At 40.5% G+C, this 24,295-nt stretch overlaps 1 protein-coding gene across 1 annotated transcript in view; it reads left to right on the plus strand.

Annotated features, from left to right (window-relative positions):
• The first annotated feature begins 4 nt into the window (after positions 1-4).
• Positions 5-24,295, plus strand: part of LOC127844541 (lon protease homolog 2, peroxisomal-like) — a 41,489-nt gene continuing 17,198 nt past the window's right edge. The window contains exons 1-10 of the mRNA XM_052374875.1: positions 5-199; positions 1,051-1,144; positions 1,421-1,613; positions 2,276-2,391; positions 4,779-4,931; positions 7,252-7,430; positions 10,551-10,649; positions 12,368-12,628; positions 22,435-22,582; positions 23,925-24,004. Of these exons, the coding sequence (XP_052230835.1) occupies positions 93-199; positions 1,051-1,144; positions 1,421-1,613; positions 2,276-2,391; positions 4,779-4,931; positions 7,252-7,430; positions 10,551-10,649; positions 12,368-12,628; positions 22,435-22,582; positions 23,925-24,004 (1,430 nt within the window). The 5' untranslated portion in view covers positions 5-92. The remainder of the gene's footprint in view (positions 200-1,050; positions 1,145-1,420; positions 1,614-2,275; positions 2,392-4,778; positions 4,932-7,251; positions 7,431-10,550; positions 10,650-12,367; positions 12,629-22,434; positions 22,583-23,924; positions 24,005-24,295) is intronic.

Raw genomic sequence — 24,295 nt, forward strand, 5'->3', positions numbered from 1 at the left:
CGTGTAACCTGAATTATTCAATCAGGACGTCCTAATTTTTAGACAATAATAAACAGAATTTGGGCGAGACAAGTGTGACATGAGACGGTCAAATGTCGCACTCAATAAGTATTCCACGAAAACTGCCACTACTGCAGGTTGTTGACAATGTGTTGCTGCCGGGCTCATCTATGCGGATACCTGTCAGAAATGCCAAAAAGTAATTTAATGATCATTACTCATGTGCATTTTTTCATTCTTTGACACAAGTTATATAATTCTAAGTAGTAAATATTTACTTAAGAATTATAAAAAGTCTGTATTCTTCTTGCAATATCTTGAATATGCATATTTTAAAAGAAATGCAAAAATAAAATACCGATTAAAAATGATGCTATATGGGCTTAAGCTGTGTTGCTGTGCGAGTTAGTCGATATAAACGTAGCTTACTCCCAGAGCTTTTGATGATTTTTGCTATGGCGGCTCTGGGAACTCTTTGGGTTATCAAGCTGAGAGTTGAATTATTTCAACTACTGTGTGAGTTAACACTGAAAAATCCTTATCTCCATCAGACCCAGGTCTCATGAGTCAAAGGCAGTTCCAAGTGGGGGCGTACCCCCCCCCCCCCCCACCTAAAATCGCCAAAGTAAAGTCAATTCATTAGATGTTTCACGCTTAAAACGATCTAAATCACCTATTTAAACTCATTTTTCTTCTTTTTCTTTTTCGAAACCTAAACACGGACCCCAAGTTCAAGGTCAAGGTAACAGGGGTCAAAATTTGTGTGCATATGAAAAGGCCTTGTCCATATACACATGCATACCAAATATGAAGGTTATATCTCAAGGGACATAGAAGTTATGAGCATTTTTTGAAACCTAAACACAAATTTCAAAACCTTACAGGTACTTCAAAAAGATGAAAAAATATTGCTGCTCTACATTTCATCTTGCAGTGATTTTTTTGGCCTAATATTTTACAGCCTGTGCCATTTGGATTGGGAAAAATAGCGAGATAAATTTGGATTAAGATTTAATCACTGATTCTTTGCAAGTTGTGCATGTATTTCAGCATGAACATGGTGAAGACCCATCTGCTGAGCAGGAACACGTTGAGCAGTACAATCATTGGCGTGATTCCTCGAGAGCCGTCTGATGATAGCCAGGTAAGAGTCAAGTCTTTTTAATGGAAATTCTCAGAATATTGATGACCACTTGCATTTTTTTCACAATAGATAATATTTTGATTGCTTTATAAACCTTAATTGCACTTCTTATATCTCTAAGCCAAATCGCTTTAGCAACGTTCAGGGTTTATGCACTGGAACCGCATCAGGGCGCAAATATGCAGGTATATAATATCTAGGATTGGTTATGGGGCAGTTGAGGGGGGGGGATAAAAAATAAAGATGGCTTGACCTTGACCTTTCTTATTTTTACAGACAGAGGAGTTGTCTTCCCTTCATTCCATCGGCACTGCAGCTGTAGTCGTCCAGGTGACTGGAACCAACTGGCCGAAGCCTTCATACACTCTGCTGGTCACTGGGCTGTGTCGCTTTAAACTTGAACAACTTCTGCAGGAGACACCGTATCCCATAGCAACAGTTACCCAGCTAGACAAGCTAGAGGAGGCAGGTGAGTGGCAGTTTAAAGGATTTCATAGGAATTCTGTTGCATAGACTTTTATCACTCAGATACATATTATGACACATTTGTAGTTCCTTAGAAAATCAAATTTAATTAAATACTTTTCTTATTTGATTCAAGCTTTAAAAGCTTCATTTGCAACCCTAAGATACTGATGAGCAGCAAAAACATAACACCTGAACAGCATGCTAGTTATTTCCAGGCAGTTCTGGTTTTATGCTTGTCGCATATAGCCATTTTTACTTTGTTAAAAGGGAAAGTTCGGGGCTTTCATTTAAGGGACTTTACAGTTTGTTGAAATGAACAGTTTCCTCAAACATAGTCTTCAATTCACAAATGAATTTATCTGTAGTATTTAAATGATCAAAAGAAAACTCTGTATGTTAGAAATATTAGTTCCTTTATGGATAATAATCAATCGAAATTAGTAACATAATTACATGTTTTTAACTTTTTTAATTGATAATTTTGATATAACGTATATTACTAACATAGTCTCTAAAAACCTCGTAATAATAATGGCCCATTGGTATGGAGCTCACTGGATGTCCCAGGCTCAATTCCCAGAAAAGGCAAGTATTTTCTATTAAAAATTGTGTATACGCCTAGGTACATTCGGCTGCATTCATGTATTCTCTATGTCTTTATAGACCATGATTATGGTAACAAGCCCGAACTGGGCCAGCTTGCAGAAAACTTCCGTGATCAGGCTGCAAAACTGGTCGACATGCTGGACATCTCTATACCCATAGTCTCCAAACTGAAGGTGAGCTGCAGTCAGAGAGGGGACTCTATAAAAGGCTTGTTCTGAAAAAAATGGGTTTAATGCATGTATGTAAGGTTTTGTCCTTGATAAGCCTCTAGGCAGTTCCCGAAGACTAATCACGGACTACACTTATCGCTTTTATAATATTCCTTGTTTCAAGGGGGTCTCTTCTTAGCACAAATCAAGTTTTATGCAGAAAGTTTTATCCCTGATGTGCTTTTGCGTAATGCATGATTATTCTTGGAAGACAGTACGCACTTGCATTATGCCAAGTTTTCCCAGAGCATGGCTCATATACATGTATAAGATCACTGGTAATTATTCATGGCTCATAAACATTTATAAGATCACTGGTAATTATTCATGGCTCATAAACATGTATAAGATCACTGGTAATTATTCATGGCTCATAAACATGTATAAGATCACTGGTAATTATTCATGGCTCATAAACATGTATAAGATCACTGGTAATTATTCATGGCTCATATAGATGTATAAGATCACTGGTAATTATTCATGGCTCATATACATGTATAAGATCACTGGTAATTATTCATGGCTCATAAACATGTATAAGATCACTGGTAATTATTCATGGCTCATATACATGTATAAGATCACTGGTAATTATTCATGGCTCATATACATGTATAAGATCACTGGTAATTATTCATGGCTCATAAACATGTATAAGATCACTGGTAATTATTCATGGCTCATATACATGTATAAGATCACTGGTAATTATTCATGGCTCATAAACATGTATAAGATCACTGGTAATTATTCATGGCTCATATACATGTATAAGATCACTGGTAATTATTCATGGCTCATATTCATGTATAAGATCACTGGTAATTATTCATGGCTCATAAACATGTATAAGATCACTGGTAATTATTCATGGCTCATATACATGTATAAGATCACTGGTAATTATTCATGGCTCATAAACATGTATAAGATCACTGGTAATTATTCATGGCTCATATACATGTATAAGATCACTGGTAATTATTCATGGCTCATATTCATGTATAAGATCACTGGTAATTATTCATGGCTCATAAACATGTATAAGATCACTGGTAATTATTCATGGCTCATATTCATGTATAAGATCACTGGTAATTATTCATGGCTCATAAACATGTATAAGATCACTGGTAATTATTCATGGCTCATAAACATGTATAAGATCACTGGTAATTATTCATGGCTCATAAACATGTATAAGATCACTGGTAATTATTCATGGCTCATATAGATGTATAAGATCACTGGTAATTATTCATGGCTCATAAACATGTATAAGATCACTGGTAATTATTCATGGCTCATAAACATGTATAAGATCACTGGTAATTATTCATGGCTCATATACATGTATAAGATCACTGGTAATTATTCATGGCTCATAAACATGTATAAGATCACTGGTAATTATTCATGGCTCATATTCATGTATAAGATCACTGGTAATTATTCATGGCTCATATACATGTATAAGATCACTGGTAATTATTCATGGCTCATAAACATGTATAAGATCACTGGTAATTATTCATAGCTCATATACATGTATAAGATCACTGGTAATTATTCATGGCTCATATTCATGTATAAGATCACTGGTAATTATTCATGGCTCATAAACATGTATAAGATCACTGGTAATTATTCATGGCTCATATACATGTATAAGATCACTGGTAATTATTCATGGCTCATAAACATGTATAAGATCACTGGTAATTATTCATGGCTCATATACATGTATAAGATCACTGGTAATTATTCATGGCTCATATACATGTATAAGATCACTGGTAATTATTCATGGCTCATATTCATGTATAAGATCACTGGTAATTATTCATGGCTCATAAACATGTATAAGATCACTGGTAATTATTCATGGCTCATATTCATGTATAAGATCACTGGTAATTATTCATGGCTCATATACATGTATAAGATCACTGGTAATTATTCATGGCTCATATTCATGTATAAGATCACTGGTAATTATTCATGGCTCATAAACATGTATAAGATCACTGGTAATTATTCATGGCTCATAAACATGTATAAGATCACTGGTAATTATTCATGGCTCATATACATGTATAAGATCACTGGTAATTATTCATGCCACAAAAAATTATTGGAAAAAATAAGTGTTAACCTATCAGCACATCTGTCCAAATAATTATGACTTGTGACCTGTGGAAATAAATTACATTTTGTTCTGATTATCTTGTAAACGTGTTAATCCTGAAGATGGTTTATCCCCCCCCCACCTATACTACAAGCACTGGTTCTATTTAGGAACAGATTCAAGGGCTTATCCGGCAATATTTATCATTGTGACATTACAGCGTATGTTGGAGAGCGTTCCTAGTCAGCACTTGCCTGACATCTGTGCAGCCCTGGTGAAGGCTTCGTTCACGGAGAAGATACAAGTACTGGACGCTGTGGACCTTACAGATCGCTTCCGCAAGACCTTGCCCTTGCTCATGAGGCAGATTGAGGTATTGGGTAGCTAGGGGGTTGCAATATTAAACCTTGGCAAAAATATTGACGATTATAATGGATTATACCTTTGCAAAAAAAATGAGAAGGTTTATTGGGTAATAATGGATTATACTTCCGCAAAAAGTTTGACGGTTATAATAAATTACACCTCTGCCATAAAAGTTTAAGAAGATTTATTGGGTTATAATGGGTTATGCCCCCACAAAAAAGTTTGACAGGGTTATACTTAATTATACCTACGACAAAAAAGTTTGAAAATTTTTATTGGGTTATAAAGGATTATAACTCCCCAATAAAGTTTTAGAGAGGTTTTAATAGAGTCACTTTGTAGGTGGGAATGTTGGTTAGTCAAACAGTCATATCACAGTTTGTGGAGCTTAAACGATAGTTAATGTAAAAGTTTTGCAGTTAAAGTAAAACTCCAAATTTGTCATCACCATGTAGTGACAGGGATATTGTTATAAAAAAATGAGTGTGATCATTTTTGGTGATGGACTTATATTTGTTTAAGTAATGTGGCTACGTCTTCAGGATTGCTTGTAATAAATAAAAAAATAAAATTTATAAAATAATAAATAAATAAAAAAAAAAAAAAAAAAATCTAAACAAATGTGTTTGCAAAGACAAATCTCCAGAAAACTAAGTATGACAGAATCATTTTTGTTCATTGCAAACAGGCACCTAGAAAATTGTTTACTTATATAAATGAATTGAAAACGTTATAAGCTTAGTAAATTTTGAATAGTTCAGCAGTCTAAGGTCCAATTGTTAAAAGGAGAAATAAAGGACAAACTTTTAATGTAATCTTTTCTCACTCAGTAACAACAAGAAAATGTCTTTATGCAACCAGCATAAAACCAAAACAATGTGAGAGTAACATCAGTATTGTAGAGTTGGAAATGAAGCCTTGATATATCTACCGTAATTACTCTATGTGTTCGGACACTTAAAAATAATGGGGTTTTTTCGTGTCCGAAAACTTAGATACGAAAAATATTCAGAAAATACAGGTGTCCGAAAACTTAGAGTCGAAAATTGAAGTGTCCGAAAATAGCGTCAATTGTATCAAAGACTACCGGTAATAGCACGCGCTTGTAAAATACCATTCCGTATAGTATAAATTACAGTTATATATGTTTGCACTGCATTTTACATAATTTTAAATGCTTAATTTATTTGACAGAAAGTTACTACAAGGTTGTACTTTGACCAAAAGGCAACGAGTTAAAAGATGAGCATGTGATGTACAGATACTCGCTAGTATGAACCTGTCCATTTCCGACAGTTGTTATCTAACACCTTCAATTGTTCATAAAACTTGCAATAGAGTGCATCACACTTGTAAGCGTTTAGTATTTGTCACAGTTATGTTACTGAGAAGGGGAAGTACCATTGTGGTAGATAATTGAACTGTAAATTGGCACTAGCCCTGGTAATTGTCATAACGTTTATGCTATTGTGCGAAACCATAGTTTAATACCGGTTTACAAGGTTAGTTACCCAATAACGCAAATGTAATGGTCCGTTGCCCTCAGGCATGCGCCTGCCGTGTTTTATGATGTTTATCTGGTTGTAAAACCCCATGATCGAAGTGTCATTAGATATCGAAAACAGGACCGAAATTTGGTAAAATAGCGCTGTAAAATATACTGTCCGAAAATTTAGAGACATTAATTATGGACGAAAACTCGTGTGTCCGAAAATTGAGAGTCACGAAAAATAATTATTTTTGCTAAAAATAGGGGTGTTCGAAAACTTATAGTGTCCGAAAACATAGAGTAATTACGGTATTACTTAAAAGCACTTTAATTGATTCTGATTTTCTAAATGATAACACATCGGTCAATTCGTGTATCTGAGCATTGAAAGAGATGAAGACAAACTTTAGCTGAGTTGTTATTTTGGTTAAAATTCTGGGCCAGTATTGGGCCACATTCCCATCGGGAAAAAGTTGTTTTTTTCCAAATAGGATCTAAAAATTCCCAATGGAAGATTTCCAAAAAAGGAAAAAATCCGGATCTTTGGATCTCAACAATAGGATCATCTCACAACCAGCTCTATAGGTTGAACCTTAGTCAATATAATATTGAAGCCACTTTTATCATCTCACAACCAGCTCTATAGGTTGAACCTTAGTCAATATAATATTGAAGCCACTTTTATTCTCAATTTTGAAGCATTTGTTAGCAGAGCAACAAAAAAACCAATTACCTAATTTGAGTAAAAAAGTAGTGATTTTTCCAATACAAAGTGACCCCGCCCCATCCCCAAAATAGTGAAAAAACACAGCTTAGATGTTTTTAACTACTTCCTCAGGGTTTAAAGCTCCTACAGAAGGCGAGGAAGGATAAGGCGTTGGAGATCAGGATATCTCAGCGCGATAGGGGCACGCCTGTCAACATGAACAGACTGTTCCGTGGAAAGATGAAGACAGATGTGGAGGACGAGGACAATGAAGATGTCGATGAAATGTCTGATCTTGAGAGTAAAATTAAGTATGTTTGTACGTATTCAGCCTTGATTTAGGAAGAATTGCTTTTAGGCATGTCCGTAGAGGGTTATCAGGGACGACACTTTTCGCATCTATGTTATTTTTTGTATTCCAGTTAAGGCAGAAAATGTCATCCCTGATTAGCCTATGCGGACTGCTTTGGCTAATCTGGTACAACACTTACGGCACATGCAATAAGCCTTGTTTTCTTGGAACATGGCTCTATTGAAATTGAATGTCGTTTATTAGCTCACCTGAGCACAGATTGGTCACTGTGAGCTTTTTGATTGACTTATGCCTTTCTTTTGTTGTGCGTCCTCCTATTGTTTATTGTTTGATTCTGGCGGGTTTCCTTATTGCTTAAGTGAAACCTTTAGAGCATTTTAGAAGTCTACATTTTTTTGCCAATCATCATGAAACTTGTAAAAAACATTTTATAATTTGATTTTTCGGCTGAATCATTTGAAAAAAAACTTGGCCAAGTTTGAAAATGGTTTTGATCCTCCCCAGGTAAGCAGGGTAGTTTATTATAAAATGTTTGACTAATAAATAATAAAACTTGCTCAGGTCATTAAAAAAATTGTGTTCATATTTTATTTTGAGTGTGTTATATTGGAATCTGGTTGCTTCATGGCTGCCAGGGGATGCCAGTTTTCCTTAAATGTATATCGAGAAACCTTGCAAATACTGCCTGCTCAAACAAGTTTACTTTGTGGGGACTCAGGTGAGCCCCTTACGATCTTATTTCTCTTGTCTTCTCTTGAAAACACAGTCATTGCTTTTTTCAATTTGTAAAGATTCTTAACAGAACTTCAGCAGAAATTAGTTAGCACTTTCTTAAGGAGCATAGTTAAAATAAGTGTAACTTTGGTAACAAATTAAAAATAGTGTAAAGTTTGAAAAAAGAAATCAATGCTTTTATTGGACTTTTAGAGTAAATACCAGTAATATATAATTTTACGACTAATGAGATAATGTATATTGCTATGTTTTTAATGCAATCATTTCTCAAATGTTTGATTTTTAAGTCTGTTTTAGCTAACCTGAGCATGAAATGTGGAGGGGTGGGGGGGACTTTTTGGATCAGCTTTAAATTGTCAGGAGCCCTTAGTGTGCATCTAGAAAGGTTCATCTTGTGAAAACTCTTGCCACCAAATTTCTTTGAAGTCTTTAATCTTGATCATGTGGGGTTAAAAACTAGATTACTACATGTAGAACATTCAAACTCACATTTCCTCTTGTGAACTTTGTAGGAATCACATTGTATGCCAAATGTGTACTGGTATGAAACTGTGTCAGGGCTCCCCCTCGCTCAAGACTTACCTTACCCAAATTTAATGCAGAACATAGTAGTTCATTACATTTTACCTGTTGTATGTGGTTTCATGAAGAAAATATACCCAAAATACTTTCAGACACTTAAATATTGAAAAAAATCATATCCAAAAGTTAAGATACAAAAAATATATAAAAAATATGAGTGTCCGAAAATTTAGAGACACAGAAGTTTTGTTTGTTTGTCAATGATAACATTTAAATGAAACCAATTAATACACGTGCACTAATTTTATTGTGTTGTTACCTCCCCTCTCTACTTAAACAAATAATACTACTTCCTGAATACGATATTTCATTTCATTTCAAAATGCTGTTGGGTAAAACCAGTTTTTTGACTGGTATACATTGAAATCTACCCAATAACGCTATTGTAATGGTCCATTGCCCTCAGGGCATTCATATGTCATGACCTTAATCCGGTTGTAAAACTCCTTGATCGAAGAGTCCCAGAAAAGCGAAAACGGGGCAGAAATCTTGTAAAATAGTCCCGTAAAATATACTGTCCGAATAATTGTTGTAAATTATGGACGAAAACTTTAATTAAGTAATAAAGGTATTTAATTAAATTTAACTTTCTATAAGACTACAAATGCGTCAAAATCTGTACCGGTATCTAAGTGGTAAAGGGTTAAAGAAAAAGCTTAAGAACTCATTAGAAGTTACATAAATATTCATTAGATTAATCGTATCAAATGTATCTTGGCACAGTTGAAAAACTAGGATATTTTTGGTAATAACTATTTCAATAAATCACATAGCAAAAGACATTCATTTACAATCTCAGATATTTTTTTATCGGTAGTATTCCTACAATGTGGTCATAAGATTGGCCCGAAATAGTTCAATCTGTGTGATGTATTGTAAAAAACTATTTATCTGAAAAATTTGTGTTGTTTTGACAATAATTGGGAAATTTTATGCTATGATTGTTTTTACAAATAAAATGAAGTTGATGATAAGTGTTTTTAACATTATATTTATTAATGAGCGCAATTATGAATTATGAATAAAATAATATTTAAAAAAATAATTTGGGAAACCTTTAATTAGTAATTCATGACAGTCATTTATGAAAAACAAATGAGATTGGAAATTGGGCAAAATTTTATTCTTACTTTTAACCAAGAAGAAACACTAGATCATGTAAAAAAAGATTGTTAAATTGAAGTTGTTACTTTTATGGCACAATAATCTAGGAATTTTGCTAGATTATTGTTTTCCAAGATTCATGATTGTCAAAATTAAAAACTGCATCATTAAGGGTAAAAGCCTGGTCAAAAGACAACTATCTTAACAATGTGAGCCTTGCTGTGGGAAAACAGGGCTTAATGCATGTGTGTAAGGTGTCTACCCAAACAAGCCTATATGGTCTGCACATTCTAATCAGGAATAACAATTTTTGTATTTTTAGCTCGGCTGTTTTCGGAGAAAACCCTAGGTATTGCCATAGCCAGCTCGCCGTCAGCTGTCTGTCGTGCTAAAACCTTAACATTGGCTCTAAAATCAATATTCTTCCACCTGCAACTTTGAAACTTCATATGTAGATGCACCTTGATGAGTTCTACACGCCACACCCAATTTTGGGTCGCTAGGTCAAGGTCACTGTGACCTCTAAAAAAAAAATCTGACAAGCTTTCGCAGCCGAGCGTTGGCACCGTTATGCAGTGCTCTTGTTGGAATTGTCATGCCAGATAAGCCTGTGTGGACTGCACAGATAAATCTGCTCATGCATTAAGCCCTGTTTTCTCAGAAAGTTGCTCATGTATGTATGTAACATCTTGTGTAGGAGTGCTGAGATGCCTGAGCACGCTCACAAGGCGGCCATGAAGGAGCTTAAAAGACTCAAGAAGATGCCTCAACACATGCCAGAACAGGCCATGCTCAGGTAAAATAGTACACATTAGAACAGGCCATGCTCAGGTAAAATAGTACACATGCCAGAACAGGCCATGCTCAGGTAAAATAGTACACATGCCAGAACAGGCCATGCTCAGGTAAAATAGTACACATGCCAGAACAGGCCATGCTCAGGTAAAATAGTACACATGCCAGAACAGGCCATGCTCAGGTAAAATAGTACACATGCCAGAACAGGCCATGCTCAGGTAAAATAGTGCACATGCCAGAACAGACCATGCTCAGGTAAAATAGTGCATATGCCAGAACAGGCCATGCTCAGGTAAAATAGTGCACATGCCTGAACAGGCCATGCTCAGGTAAAATAGTGCACATGCCAGAACAGGTCATGCTCAGGTAAAAAAGTGCACGTGCCAGAACAGGCCATGCTCAGGTAAAATAGTACACATGCCAGAACAGGCCATGCTCAGGTAAAATAGTACACATGCCAGAACAGACCATGCTCAGGTAAAATAGTGCACATGCCAGAACAGGCCATGCTCTGGTAAAATAGTGCACATGCCAGAACAGGCCATGCTCCGGTAAAATAGAAATAGTACACACGCCAGAACAGGCCATGCTCAGGTAAAATATTGCACATGCCAGAACAAGCCATGCTCAGGTAAAATAGTGCACATGCCAGAACAGGTCATGCTCAGGTAAAATAGTACACATGCCAGAACAGGCCATGCTTAGGTAAAATAGTGCACATGCCAGAACAGGCAGTGCTCCGGTAAAATAGTGTACATGCCAGACAAGGCCATGCATAGGTAAAATAGTGCACATGCCAGAACAGGCCATGCTTAGGTAAAATAGTGCACATTCCAGAACAGGCAATGCTTAGGTAGAATAGTGCACATGCCAGAACAGGCCCTGCTAAGGTAAATTAGTACACATGCCAGAACAGGCCATGCTCAGGTAAAATAGTGCACATGCCAGAACAGGCCATGCTCAGGTAAAATAGTACACATGCCAGAACAGACGATGCTGAGGTAAAAAAGTACACTTGCCAGAACAGGCCATGCTCAGTTAAAATAGTACACATGCCAGAACAGGCCATGCTCAGGTAAAATAGTGCAAAACAATTCTCATGCATTGGCACATCACCTTAAATAAAAACTGCAAAACAATGCTCATACATTACATATCACCTGTATTTACCCTTTCCCCATCAGAAGCGTTGTGAAAACGGCTTTTGCAACCAGCATTAAACCAGAACAACCTGGTGGCTGTTCAGGTTTTATGCTGTTTGCTGCTCATCAGTATCTAAGGGTTGGAAATGAAGCCTTTTAAACTTGAATCTAGTAAAAAAAGATCTTTAATTAAATTTAACTTTCTAATTGATTACAAATGCGTCAAAATACATGTCTAAGGGGTTAAGGGTTAAAATTTACTTATTACCGTAACTCATTGTCAAAAGAAGTGCATCTGCTTAAAACCCTTTTTGGCTAAGAAGCAAAGTGAAAATGTCTGTATGCAACCAGCAACAAAACAGAAAAGCCTGTGAGTGAATCACAGTCTGTTCAGGTTTTATGCTTTGTGTTGCACATTAGTATAGTATACTAGTATTGTAGGGTTGGAAATGAAGGCTTTAGAACTTCAATTAAGTAAGAGAGGTGTTCAAATCAATTTGAGTTCCTATGGGACTGAAAATGCATCAATGCGCGTATTTGAATGGTGAAGAGTCACAACAATTCTTGTTAACAGGAGTTACCTTGAGCTCATGGTAGAGCTACCCTGGTCAAAGACTACCAAAGACTCACTGGACCTTGCACAGGCTCGTAAAGATCTAGATGTCGACCATTTCGGGCTTGAGAAGCTGAAAAAGCGAGTGCTTGAGTATTTGGCAGTACGCCAACTGCGTAAGACATTGAAAGGGCCAATATTGTGCTTTGTGGGGCCGCCAGGAGTAGGGAAAACCAGCGTTGGGAAGTCTATTGCTCATACACTGGGGCGAGAGTTTCACAGGTATGTTTTTATTTGATATCTTTTATTATGCCCCACAAATGGCAGAGGGATATAAAATTGGCGTTGTCAGTGTCCATTGCCCTACACTTTCTTTACTTAGTGTTATTGCCTTTTGTTGGTTTTGTATTTTCAAGGCAGTATCTCAGATACGCTACAAGATTTGAACATGAAACTTCATGGGTCTATAGAATAGATATCAGTGAGGAAAATTGTAATGCATAAAAACAATTACCCTATGCTTAATTATAGTTTATGATTATACGATATATCAAGGGATTTGCCCCCATTCAAAAACAAAATTTATGTTGCGGGGGATATCAATTCAACAAATTGCTTGTTTATTTTTTTATTTATTATCTTATATATATAAATTAGTTGTACCCCATTTTGTACTTTATGACAAAATATTTGGATACAAAATTGATAATAGTTTTAATGAAAAACTAATTTGAAGAATAACTTAATAGATGATAAATGATGGATAACCAAATAGATTATAAATGAAATAATGTATCAAAAATTTACGTAGCATAAACGAATGATACATGAATGACAAGTTGGAAAAGGAGCAATACTGTTCCCTTAATCAACTAAGAAGGATTGAATGAAAGAATAAATGAAATACTAACAATTTAACAAATCACCAGAAAACACCAAAATTAAGTTTGTATTTAAAGTAGTTAAATGAAGGATATCAGAATGCAGAAATAATTAATATTTTTTTGGTGTTAAAGCGACTGTTTGACAATTTTGGGCTACAAACAATAATTATCTTAAAATGAAATTTAAAAACCTGAGTTGGAAGAATCAATGAGAATTTTTCGATTTCAAAAAGTTATTTTCTTCAATGCATCAGACATTTATTTCCATATTTTTTCAATTAACAAATGTAGGAAAGAGTATTTGAAACAGGCGAGACGGCAAGTTTACAATTGCATTTGTATCTTGACAGAAAAACAGTGCAATTTTCTCTCAAAAAGTTGTATAAATAAAACAAGGACTTATCAGAGTATTTCATTGATGTGAAATCATTTAAGCCTTGTTCTAGGATATCTGAGTTTCCTGCATGTGCATAAAGTGCCCTCCCAGATAAGCAAGAGCAGTATGTACAGGCTAATCTGGTTTGACCCATCTTTGCAGGATATCACTGGGTCGTGTGTGTGACCATTCTGTTTGCCCTTGTCTGCAGGATATCACTGGGTCGTGTGTGTGACCATTCTGTTTGCCCTTGTCTGCAGGATATCACTGGGTCGTGTGTGTGATCAGTCTGTTTGCCCTTGTCTGCAGGATATCACTGGGTCGTGTGTGTGACCATTCTGTTTGCCCTTGTCTGCAGGATATCACTGGGTCGTGTGTGTGACCAGTCTGTTTGCCCATGTCTGCACGATATCACTGGGTCGTGTGTGTGACCATTCTGTTTGCTCATGTCTGCAGGATATCACTGGGTCGTGTGTGTGACCATTCTGTTTGCCCTTGTCTGCAGGATATCACTGGGTCGTGTGTGTGACCATTCTGTTTGCCCTTGTCTGCAGGATATCACTGGGTCGTGTGTGTGATCAGTCTGTTTGCCCTTGTCTGCAGGATATCACTGGGTCGTGTGTGTGACCATTCTGTTTGCCCATGTCTGCAGGATATCACTGGGTCGTGTGTGTGACCATTCTGTTTGCTCATGTCTGCAGGATATCACTGGGTCGTGTGTGTGACCATTCTGTTTGCCCTTGTCTGCAGGATATCACTGGGTCGTGTGTGTGACCATTCTGTTTGCCCTTGTCTGCAGGATATCACTGGGTCGTGTGTGTGATCAGTCTGTTTGCCCTTGTCTGCAGGATATCACTGGGTCGTGTGTGTGATCAGTCTGTTTGCCCTTGTCTGCAGGATATCACTGGGTCGTGTGTGTGACCATTCTGTTTGCCCTTGTCTGCAGGATATCACTGAGTCGTGTGTGTGACCATTCTGTTTGCCCATGTCTGCAGGATATCACTGGGTCGTGTGTGTGACCATTCTGTTTGCCCTTGTCTGCAGGATATCACTGGGTCGTGTGTGTGACCATTCTGTTTGCCCTTGTCTGCAGGATATCACTGGGTCGTGTGTGTGACCATTCTGTTTGCCCTTGTCTGCAGGATATCACTGGGTGGTGTGTGTGACCATTCTGTTTGCTCATGTCTGCAGGATATCACTGGGTCGTGTGTGTGACCATTCTGTTTGCCCATGTCTGCAGGAAATCACTGGGTCGTGTGTGTGACCATTCTGTTTGCTCATGTCTGCAGGATATCACTGGGTCGTGTGTGTGACCATTCTGTTTGCCCATGTCTGCAGGATATCACTGGGTCGTGTGCGTGACCATTCTGTTTGCCCTTGTCTGCAGGATATCACTGGGTTGTGTGTGTGACCAGTCTGTTTGCCCTTGTCTGCAGGAAATCACTGGGTCGTGTGTGTGACCATTCTGTTTGCCCTTGTCTGCAGGAAATCACTGGGTCGTGTGTGTGACCATTCTGTTTGCCCATGTCTGCAGGATATCACTTGGTCGTGTGTGTGACCATTCTGTTTGCCCTTGTCTGCAGGAAATCACTGGGTCGTGTGTGTGACCATTCTGTTTTCCCTTGTCTGCAGGAAATCACTGGGTCGTGTGTGTGACCATTCTGTTTGCCCATGTCTGCAGGATATCACTGGGTCGTGTGTGTGACCATTCTGTTTGCCCATGTCTGCAGGATATCACTGGGTCGTGTGTGTGACCATTCTGTTTGCTCATGTCTGCAGGATATCACTGGGTCGTGTGTGTGACCATTCTGTTTGCCCATGTCTGCAGGATATCACTGGGTGGTGTGTGTGACCATTCTGTTTGCTCATGTCTGCAGGATATCACTTGGTCGTGTGTGTGACCATTCTGTTTGCTCATGTCTGCAGGATATCACTGGGTCGTGTGTGTGACCATTCTGTTTGCCCATGTCTGCAGGATATCACTGGGTCGTGTGTGTGACCATTCTGTTTGATCATGTCTGCAGGATATCACTGGGTCGTGTGTGTGACCATTCTGTTTGCCCATGTCTGCAGGATATTGCTGGGTCGTGTGCGTGACCATTCTGTTTGCCCTTGTCTGCAGGATATGGCTGGGTCATGTGCGTGACCATTCTGTTTGCCCTTGTCTGCAGGATATCACTGGGTCGTGTGTGTGACCATTCTGTTTGCCCTTGTCTGCAGGATATCACTGGGTCGTGTGTGTGATCAGTCTGTTTGCCCTTGTCTGCAGGATATCACTGGGTCGTGTGTGTGATCAGTCTGTTTGCCCTTGTCTGCAGGATATCACTGGGTCGTGTGTGTGACCATTCTGTTTGCCCTTGTCTGCAGGATATCACTGAGTCGTGTGTGTGACCATTCTGTTTGCCCATGTCTGCAGGATATCACTGGGTCGTGTGTGTGACCATTCTGTTTGCCCTTGTCTGCAGGATATCACTGGGTCGTGTGTGTGACCATTCTGTTTGCCCTTGTCTGCAGGATATCACTGGGTCGTGTGTGTGACCATTCTGTTTGCCCTTGTCTGCAGGATATCACTGGGTGGTTTGTGTGACCATTCTGTTTGCTCATGTCTGCAGGATATCACTGGGTCGTGTGTGTGACCATTCTGTTTGCCCATGTCTGCAGGAAATCACTGGGTCATGTGTGTGACCATTCTGTTTGCTCATGTCTGCAGGATATCACTGGGTCGTGTGTGTGACCATTCTGTTTGCCCATGTCTGCAGGATATCACTGGGTCGTGTGCGTGACCATTCTGTTTGCCCTTGTCTGCAGGATATCACTGGGTCGTGTGTGTGACCAGTCTGTTTGCCCTTGTCTGCAGGAAATCACTGGGTCGTGTGTGTGACCATTCTGTTTGCCCTTGTCTGCAGGAAATCACTGGGTCGTGTGTGTGACCATTCTGTTTGCCCATGTCTGCAGGATATCACTTGGTCGTGTGTGTGACCATTCTGTTTGCCCTTGTCTGCAGGAAATCACTGGGTCGTGTGTGTGACCATTATGATTGCCCTTGTCTGCAGGAAATCACTGGGTCGTGTGTGTGACCATTCTGTTTGCCCATGTCTGCAGGATATCACTGGGTCGTGTGTGTGACCATTATGTTTGCCCATGTCTGCAGGATATCACTGGGTCGTGTGTGTGACCATTCTGTTTGCTCATGTCTGCAGGATATCACTGGGTCGTGTGTGTGACCATTCTGTTTGCCCATGTCTGCAGGATATCACTGGGTGGTGTGTGTGACCATTCTGTTTGCTCATGTCTGCAGGATATCACTGGGTCGTGTGTGTGACCATTCTGTTTGCTCATGTCTGCAGGATATCACTGGGTCGTGTGTGTGACCATTCTGTTTGCCCATGTCTGCAGGATATCACTGGGTCATGTGTGTGACCATTCTGTTTGCTCATGTCTGCAGGATATCACTGGGTCATGTGTGTGACCATTCTGTTTGCCCATGTCTGCAGGATATCACTGGGTGGTGTGTGTGACCATTCTGTTTGCCCTTGTCTGCAGGATATCACTGGGTCGTGTGTGTGATCATTCTGTTTGCCCATGTCTGCAGGATATCACTGGGTCGTGTGTGTGACCATTCTGTTTGCTCATGTCTGCAGGATATCACTGGGTCGTTTGTGTGACCATTCTGTTTGCCCTTGTCTGCAGGATATCACTGGGTCGTGTGTGTGACCATTCTGTTTGCTCATGTCTGCAGGATATCACTGGGTCGTGTGTGTGACCATTCTGTTTGCTCATGTCTGCAGGATATCACTGGGTCGTGTGTGTGACCATTCTGTTTGCCCTTGTCTGCAGGATGTCACTGGGTCGTGTGTGTGACCATTCTGTTTGCCCTTGTCTGCAGGATATTGCTGGGTCGTTAGTGTGACCATTCTGTTTGCCCTTGTCTGCAGGATATTGCTGGGTCGTGTGTGTGACCATTCTGTTTGCCCTTGTCTGCAGGATATCACTGGGTCGTGTGTGTGACCATTCTGTTTGCCCATGTCTGCAGGATATTGCTGGGTCGTGTGCGTGATCATTCTGTTTGCCCTTGTCTGCAGGATATTGCTGGGTCGTGTGCGTGACCATTCTGTTTGCCCTTGTCTGCAGGATATTGCTGGGTCGTGTGTGTGACCATTCTGTTTGCCCTTGTCTTCAGGATATTGCTGGGTCGTGTGTGTGACCATTCTGTTTGCCCTTGTCTGCAGGATATCACTGGGTCGTGTGTGTGACCATTCTGTTTGCCCATGTCTGCAGGATATTGCTGGGTCGTGTGCGTGATCATAATGTTTGCCCTTGTCTGCAGGATATTGCTGGGTCGTGTGCGTGACCATTCTGTTTGCCCTTGTCTGCAGGATATTGCTGGGTCGTGTGCGTGACCATTCTGTTTGCCCTTGTCTGCAGGATATCACTGGGTCGTGTGCGTGACCATTCTGTTTGCCCTTGTCTGCAGGATATTGCTGGGTTGTGTGCGTGACCATTCTGTTTGCCCTTGTCTGCAGGATATCACTGGGTCGTGTGCGTGACCATTCTGTTTGCCCTTGTCTGCAGGATATCACTGGGTCGTGTGCGTGATCATTCTGTTTGCCCTTGTCTGCAGGATATTGCTGGGTCGTGTGCGTGACCATTCTGTTTGCCCTTGTTTGCAGGATATTGCTGGGTCGTGTGCGTGACCATTCTGTTTGCCCTTGTCTGCAGGATATCACTGGGTCGTGTGCGTGACCATTCTGTTTGCCCTTGTCTGCAGGATATCACTGGGTCGTGTGCGTGACCATTCTGTTTGCCCTTGTCTGCAGGATATCACTGGGTCGTGTGTGTGACCATTCTGTTTGCCCTTGTCTGCAGGATATTGCTGGGTGGTGTGTGTGTGTGTGTGTGCGACCATTTTGTTTTCCCATGTCTGCAGTTTGCTCATGTCTGCAGGATATCACTGGGTGGCGTGTGTGACCATTCAGTTTGCTCATGTCTGCAAGAAATCACTGGGTGGTGTGTGTGTGACCATTCTGTTTGCCAATGTCTGCAAGATATCACTGAGTGGTGTGTGTAACCATTCTGTTTGCCCATGTCTGCAGGATATCACTGGGTGGTGTGTGTGACAATTCTGTTTGCCCATGTCTGCAGGATATCACTGGGTGGTGTGTGTGACCATTCTGTTTGCTCATGTCTGCAGGATATCACTAAGTGGTGTGTGTGACCAGTCTGTTTGTCCATGTCTGCAGGATATCACTGGAATGTTTGTGTGACTATTCTGTTTGCCCATGTCTGCAGGATATCACTGGGTGGTGTGTGTGACTATTCTGTTTGCTCATGTCTGCAGGATATCACTGGGTGGTTTGTGTGACTATTCTGTTTGCTCATGTCTGCAGGATATCACTGAGTGGTGTGTGTGACTATTCTGTTTGCTCATGTCTGCAGGGGATATCACTGAGTGGTGTGTGTGGCTATTCTGTTTGTCCATGTCTGCAGGATATCACTGGGTGGTGTGTGTGGCTATTCTGTTTGCTCATGTCTGCAGGATATCACTGAGTGGTTTGTTTGACCATTCTGTTTGCCCATGTCTGCAGGATATCACTGGGTGGTTTGTGTGACTATTCTGTTTGCTCATGTCTGCAGGATATCACTGAGTGGTGTGTGTGACCAGTCTGTTTGCTCATGTCTGCAGGAAATAATTGGGTGGTGTGTGTGACCATGCTGTTTGCTCATGTCTGCAGGATATCACTGAGTGGTGTGTGTGACCAGACTGTTTGCCCATGTCTGCAGGATATCACTGTGTGGTGTGTGTGACCAGTCTGTTTGCCCATGTCTGCAAGATATCACTGGGTGGTGTGTGTGACCATTCTGTTTGCCCATGTCTGCAGGATATCACTGGGTGGTGTGTGTGACCAGTCTGTTCTGTTTTTCCATGTCTGCAGGATATCACTGAGTGGTGTGTGTGTGACCAGTTTGTTTGCTCATGTCTGCAGGATATCACTGGGTGGTTTGTGTGACCAGTCTGTTTGCCCATGTCTGCAGGATATCACTGGGTGGTGTGTGTGTGACCAGTCTGTTCTGTTTGCCCATGTCTGCAGGATATCACTGAGTGGTGTGTGTGACCAGTCTGTTTGCCCATGTCTGCAGGATATCACTGGGTTTTTTGTGTGACCAGTCTGTTTGTCCATGTCTGCAGGATATCACTGGGTGGTCTGTGTGACCAGTCTGTGTGGTCATGTCTGCAGGATATCACTGGGTGGTGTGTGTGACCAGTCTGTTTGGCCATGCCTGCAGGATATCACTGGGTGGTGTGTGTGACCATTCTGTTTGCCCATGTCTGCAAAATATCACTGGGTGGTGTGTGTGACCATTTTGTTTGCTCATGTCTGCAGGATATCACTGAGTGGTGTGTGTGACCAGTCTGTTTGTCCATGTCTGCAGGATATCACTGGTTGGTGTGTGTGACCATTCTGTTTGCCCCTGTCTGCAAGATATCACTGGGTGGTGTGTGTGACATGACTGTTCTGTTTGCCCAAGTCTGCAGGATATCACTGGGTGGTGTGTGTGACCAATCTGTTTGCTCATGTCTGCAGGATATCACTGGGTGTGTGTGTGAACAGTCTGTTTGCCCATGTCTGCAGGATATCACTGGGTGGTGTGTGTGACCAGTCTGTTCTGTTTGCCCATGTCTGCAGGATATCACTGAGTGGTGTGAGTGACCAGTCTGTTTGCTCATGTCTGCAGGATGTCACTGAGTGGTGTGTGTGACCAGTCTGTTTGCTCATGTCTGCAGGATATCACTGGATGGTGTGTGTGACCAGTCTGTTCTGTTTGCCAATGTCTGCAGGATATCACTGAGTGGTGTGTGTGACCAGTCTGTTTGCTTATGTCTGCAGGATATCACTGGGTGGTGTGTGTGACCAGACTGTTTGCCAATGTCAGCAGGATATCACTGGGTGGTGTGTGTGACCAGTCTGTTTGCCTGTGTCTGCAGGATATCACTGGGTGGTGTGTGTGACCAGTCTGTTCTATTTGCCCATGTCTGCAGGATATCACTGGGTGGCGTTTGTGACCATTCAGTTTGCCCATGTCTGCAGAATATCACTGGGTGGAGTGTGTGACCATTCAGTTTGCCAATGTCTGCAAGATATCACTGGGTGGTGTGTGTGTAACCATTCTGTTTGCCAATGTCTGCAAGATATCACTGAGTGGTGTGTGTGACCACTCTGTTTGCCCATGTCTGCAGATGATTACTGGGTGGTGTGTTTGACCATTCTGTTTACCCATGTCTGCAGGATATGACTGGGTGGTGTGTGTGTGACCATTCTGTTTGTCCATGTCTGCAGGAATTCACTGGATGGTGTGTGTGACCATACTGTTTGCCCATGTATGCAGGGTATTACTGGTTGGTTTGTGTGTCCAATCTGTTTGCCCATGTCTGCAGGATTTCACTGGGTGGTGTGTGTGACCAGTCTGTTTTCCCATGTCTGCAGGATATCACCGAGTGGTGTATGTGAACATTCTGTTCGCCCATGTCTGCAGGATATCACTGGGTGGTGTGTGTGACCAGTCTGTTTGCTCATGTCTGCAGGATATCACTGGGTGGTGTATGTGAACATTCTGTTTTCCCATTTCTGCATGATATCACTGGGTGGTGTGTGTGACCATTCTGTTTTTCCATGTCTGCAGGATATCACTAGGTGGTGTGTGTGACCAGTCTGTTTGCCCATGTCTGCAGGATATCACTGGGTGGTGTGTGTGGCCATTCTGTTTGTCCATGTGTGCAGGATATCACTGGGTGGTATATGTGACCAGTCCGTTTGCCAATGTCTGCAGGATATCACTGGGTGGTACGTGTGACCAATCTATTTGCCCATGTCTGCAGGATATCACTGGGTGGTGTGTGTGACCAGTCTGTTTGTCCATGTCTGCAGGATATCACTGGGTGTTGTGTGTGACCAGTCTGTTTGTCCATGTCTGCAGGATATCACTGGGATGTTTGTGTGACTATTCTGTTTGCCCATGTCTGCAGGATTTCACTGGGTGGTGTGTGTGACAAGTCTGTTTGTCCATGTCTGCAGGATATCACTGGGTGGTGTGTGTGACCAGTCTGTTTGCTCATGTCTGCAGAATATCATTGGGTGGTGTGTGTGACCAGTCTGTTTGTCCATGTCTGCAGGATATCACTGGGATGTTTGTGTGACTTTTCTGTTTGCCCATGTCTGCAGGATATCACTGGGTGGTGTGTGTGACTTGTCTGTTTGTCCATGTCTGCAGGGTATCACTGGGAGGTGTGTGTGACTATTCTATTTGCCCATGTCTGCAGGATATCACTGGGTTGTTTGTGTGACTATTCTGTTTGCTCATGTCTGCAGGATATCACTGGATGGTGTGTGTGACCAGTCTTTTTGTCCATGTCTGCAGGATATCACTGGTTGGTGTGTGTGACCATTCTGTTTGCCCATGTCTGCAGGATATCACTGGGTGTTGTGTGTGACCATTCTGTTTGCCAATGTCTGCAGAATATCACTGGGTGGTGTGTGTGACCATTCTGTTTGCCCATGTCTGCAGGATATCATTGGGTGGTGTGTGTGACCAGTCTGTTTGCCAATGTCTGCAAGATATCACTTGGTGTTGTGTGTATATCACTGTGTGGTGTGTGTGACCAGTCTGTTTGCCAATGTCTGCAAGATATCACTGGGTGGTGTGTGTGACCATTCTGTTTGCCCATGTCTGCAGGATATCACTGGGTCGTGTGTGTGACCATTCTGTTTGCCCATGTCTGCACAATATAACTTGGATGTCTGTGTGACCAATCTATTTGCCCATATCTGCAGGATATCACTGGGTGGTGTGTGTGACCAGTCAGACATCAGGGGTCACAGGCGTACCTACATCGGCTCCATGCCAGGCAGGATCATCCAGGGACTGAAAACTGTGGGAACTAACAACCCAGTCTTTCTGCTTGACGAAGTGGACAAATTGGTAACCTAATAAGTTACAGAAATTTTTATAAACTCCTGCACAATGAAGTTGTAAAGCTAGGTTTACTTGTTTAAGGTTGTTGGCTAGTACACTGTTTTTCTGATGTTGGATATCTTGTCAAGAGGATATCTCAACATCTTTTAGGGGTATCAATTTGAGACTTGGTACATAGATCTGAATTCAGATTGAGGGGTTTTGCAGTGAGCATGAACTATAATTCTTGATCACCTATTTTAAGAGTTGTTATCGTTTCTTAATTTATTAGTCCCCTACCGGTGAAAACGGAGAGGGACTTATGGTTTGCGTGTCTGTCAGTCTGTCACACTTTTCTGGATCCTGCAATAACTTAAAAAGTTCTTCATATTTTTTCATGAAACTTGAAACGTGGACAGATGGCAATATGGAGATTATGCACGTCATTTCATTTTGTTCCTACGTCAAGAATTCTAGTTGCTAGGGCAACAAATAAACTACAAATATTGCTGAAAATGGTAGATCCTGCATAGGTAGGGGACTTTAATTGCTTAGCAATAGTCTTGTTGTATTTATATTATGAATAGGGTATATCTTTCAAATAAAAGGGGGAATCCACTTAACATTAAAAAGGTTGATGGATCAGTTTGATGAGAAGTCCAGTCACAAGAGCAATAACTCGTGCTTTCATAATTTATCCATTTTTGCCCTTGTGAATTTTTCATGCAGAAATTTTTTTGTAGGGTATGTATTCGGCAACAATATTGGGTATCAAGGTAAAGGTTCATGGTATGAAGCTTGCAAGGTTGGGAAATCTCTCATTATTACTGAACTTCCTATGCCCTCTGACATGGCGACATGCAGGGATATCTCAGGCGCAACAGTGATAGTTCATGTTTGCTTATTAAAATAACAAACATATTTTTGTGCAACCTATTGATAAGTAAATAAACATGCTAGAGACCTCTCATGAGTTCATTTATTGGGAAAGACAAGTATTTAGTGAGTTGTAAAAAAGATCTATAGTATGGTCCATGAGAAGTGATTGAATCTATCTGCAGTTTTGTTCGGTGGAATATTTAAATTAATGTGAGAATCTTTTTTTTTGGCGTGTATATGCAATGCAATGTGCATTTGTTGATATAAAGTGTTTAAACAGTTTAACAACAGTGTTGTTTTTTATGTTCAAATAGTATTAAAAAAACACAGATTTATTAATGTTTTTCATTTAAATTAAAAAAGAATTGTATGATGTATATTCAGTGTTAGGGAACATGTTTTGCATATTGTTTTTAACTAGGGCACATGTTTTGCATGACCCTTTACCAGGGCACATGGTTTACACATGTTATACATATGCATGTTCCAGGGCAAGAGTATCCATGGCGACCCAGCAGCGGCCTTGCTAGAAGTCCTGGACCCAGAGCAGAATAATTCTTTCACTGATCAGTATCCTTGGACAACTTGTCGACACACTTGAATATCGTAGTAGAGGGAGCTAAACTGGAATCCCCATGGATGTCTGTTTGTCTGCCCATCAGTCTGTAGAAACAAACTTGTCTGCAGGGATTATCCTAAACTTTTAAACATTCAAACATTGTTCTTCATGATAAGTAGTTGTGCATATGTAATTTTTTATCATCCTATTTAAAGAAGTATCAAGGTTATGCCCTTTTTTTTCTTCTTTGACATTTTATAACTTCATTATCTTTCATATTAACTATATGCTAGATACTGTAA

The sequence above is a fragment of the Dreissena polymorpha genome, chromosome 9 (genome assembly GCF_020536995.1).
Source record: "Dreissena polymorpha isolate Duluth1 chromosome 9, UMN_Dpol_1.0, whole genome shotgun sequence".
NCBI lineage: Eukaryota > Metazoa > Mollusca > Bivalvia > Myida > Dreissenidae > Dreissena > Dreissena polymorpha.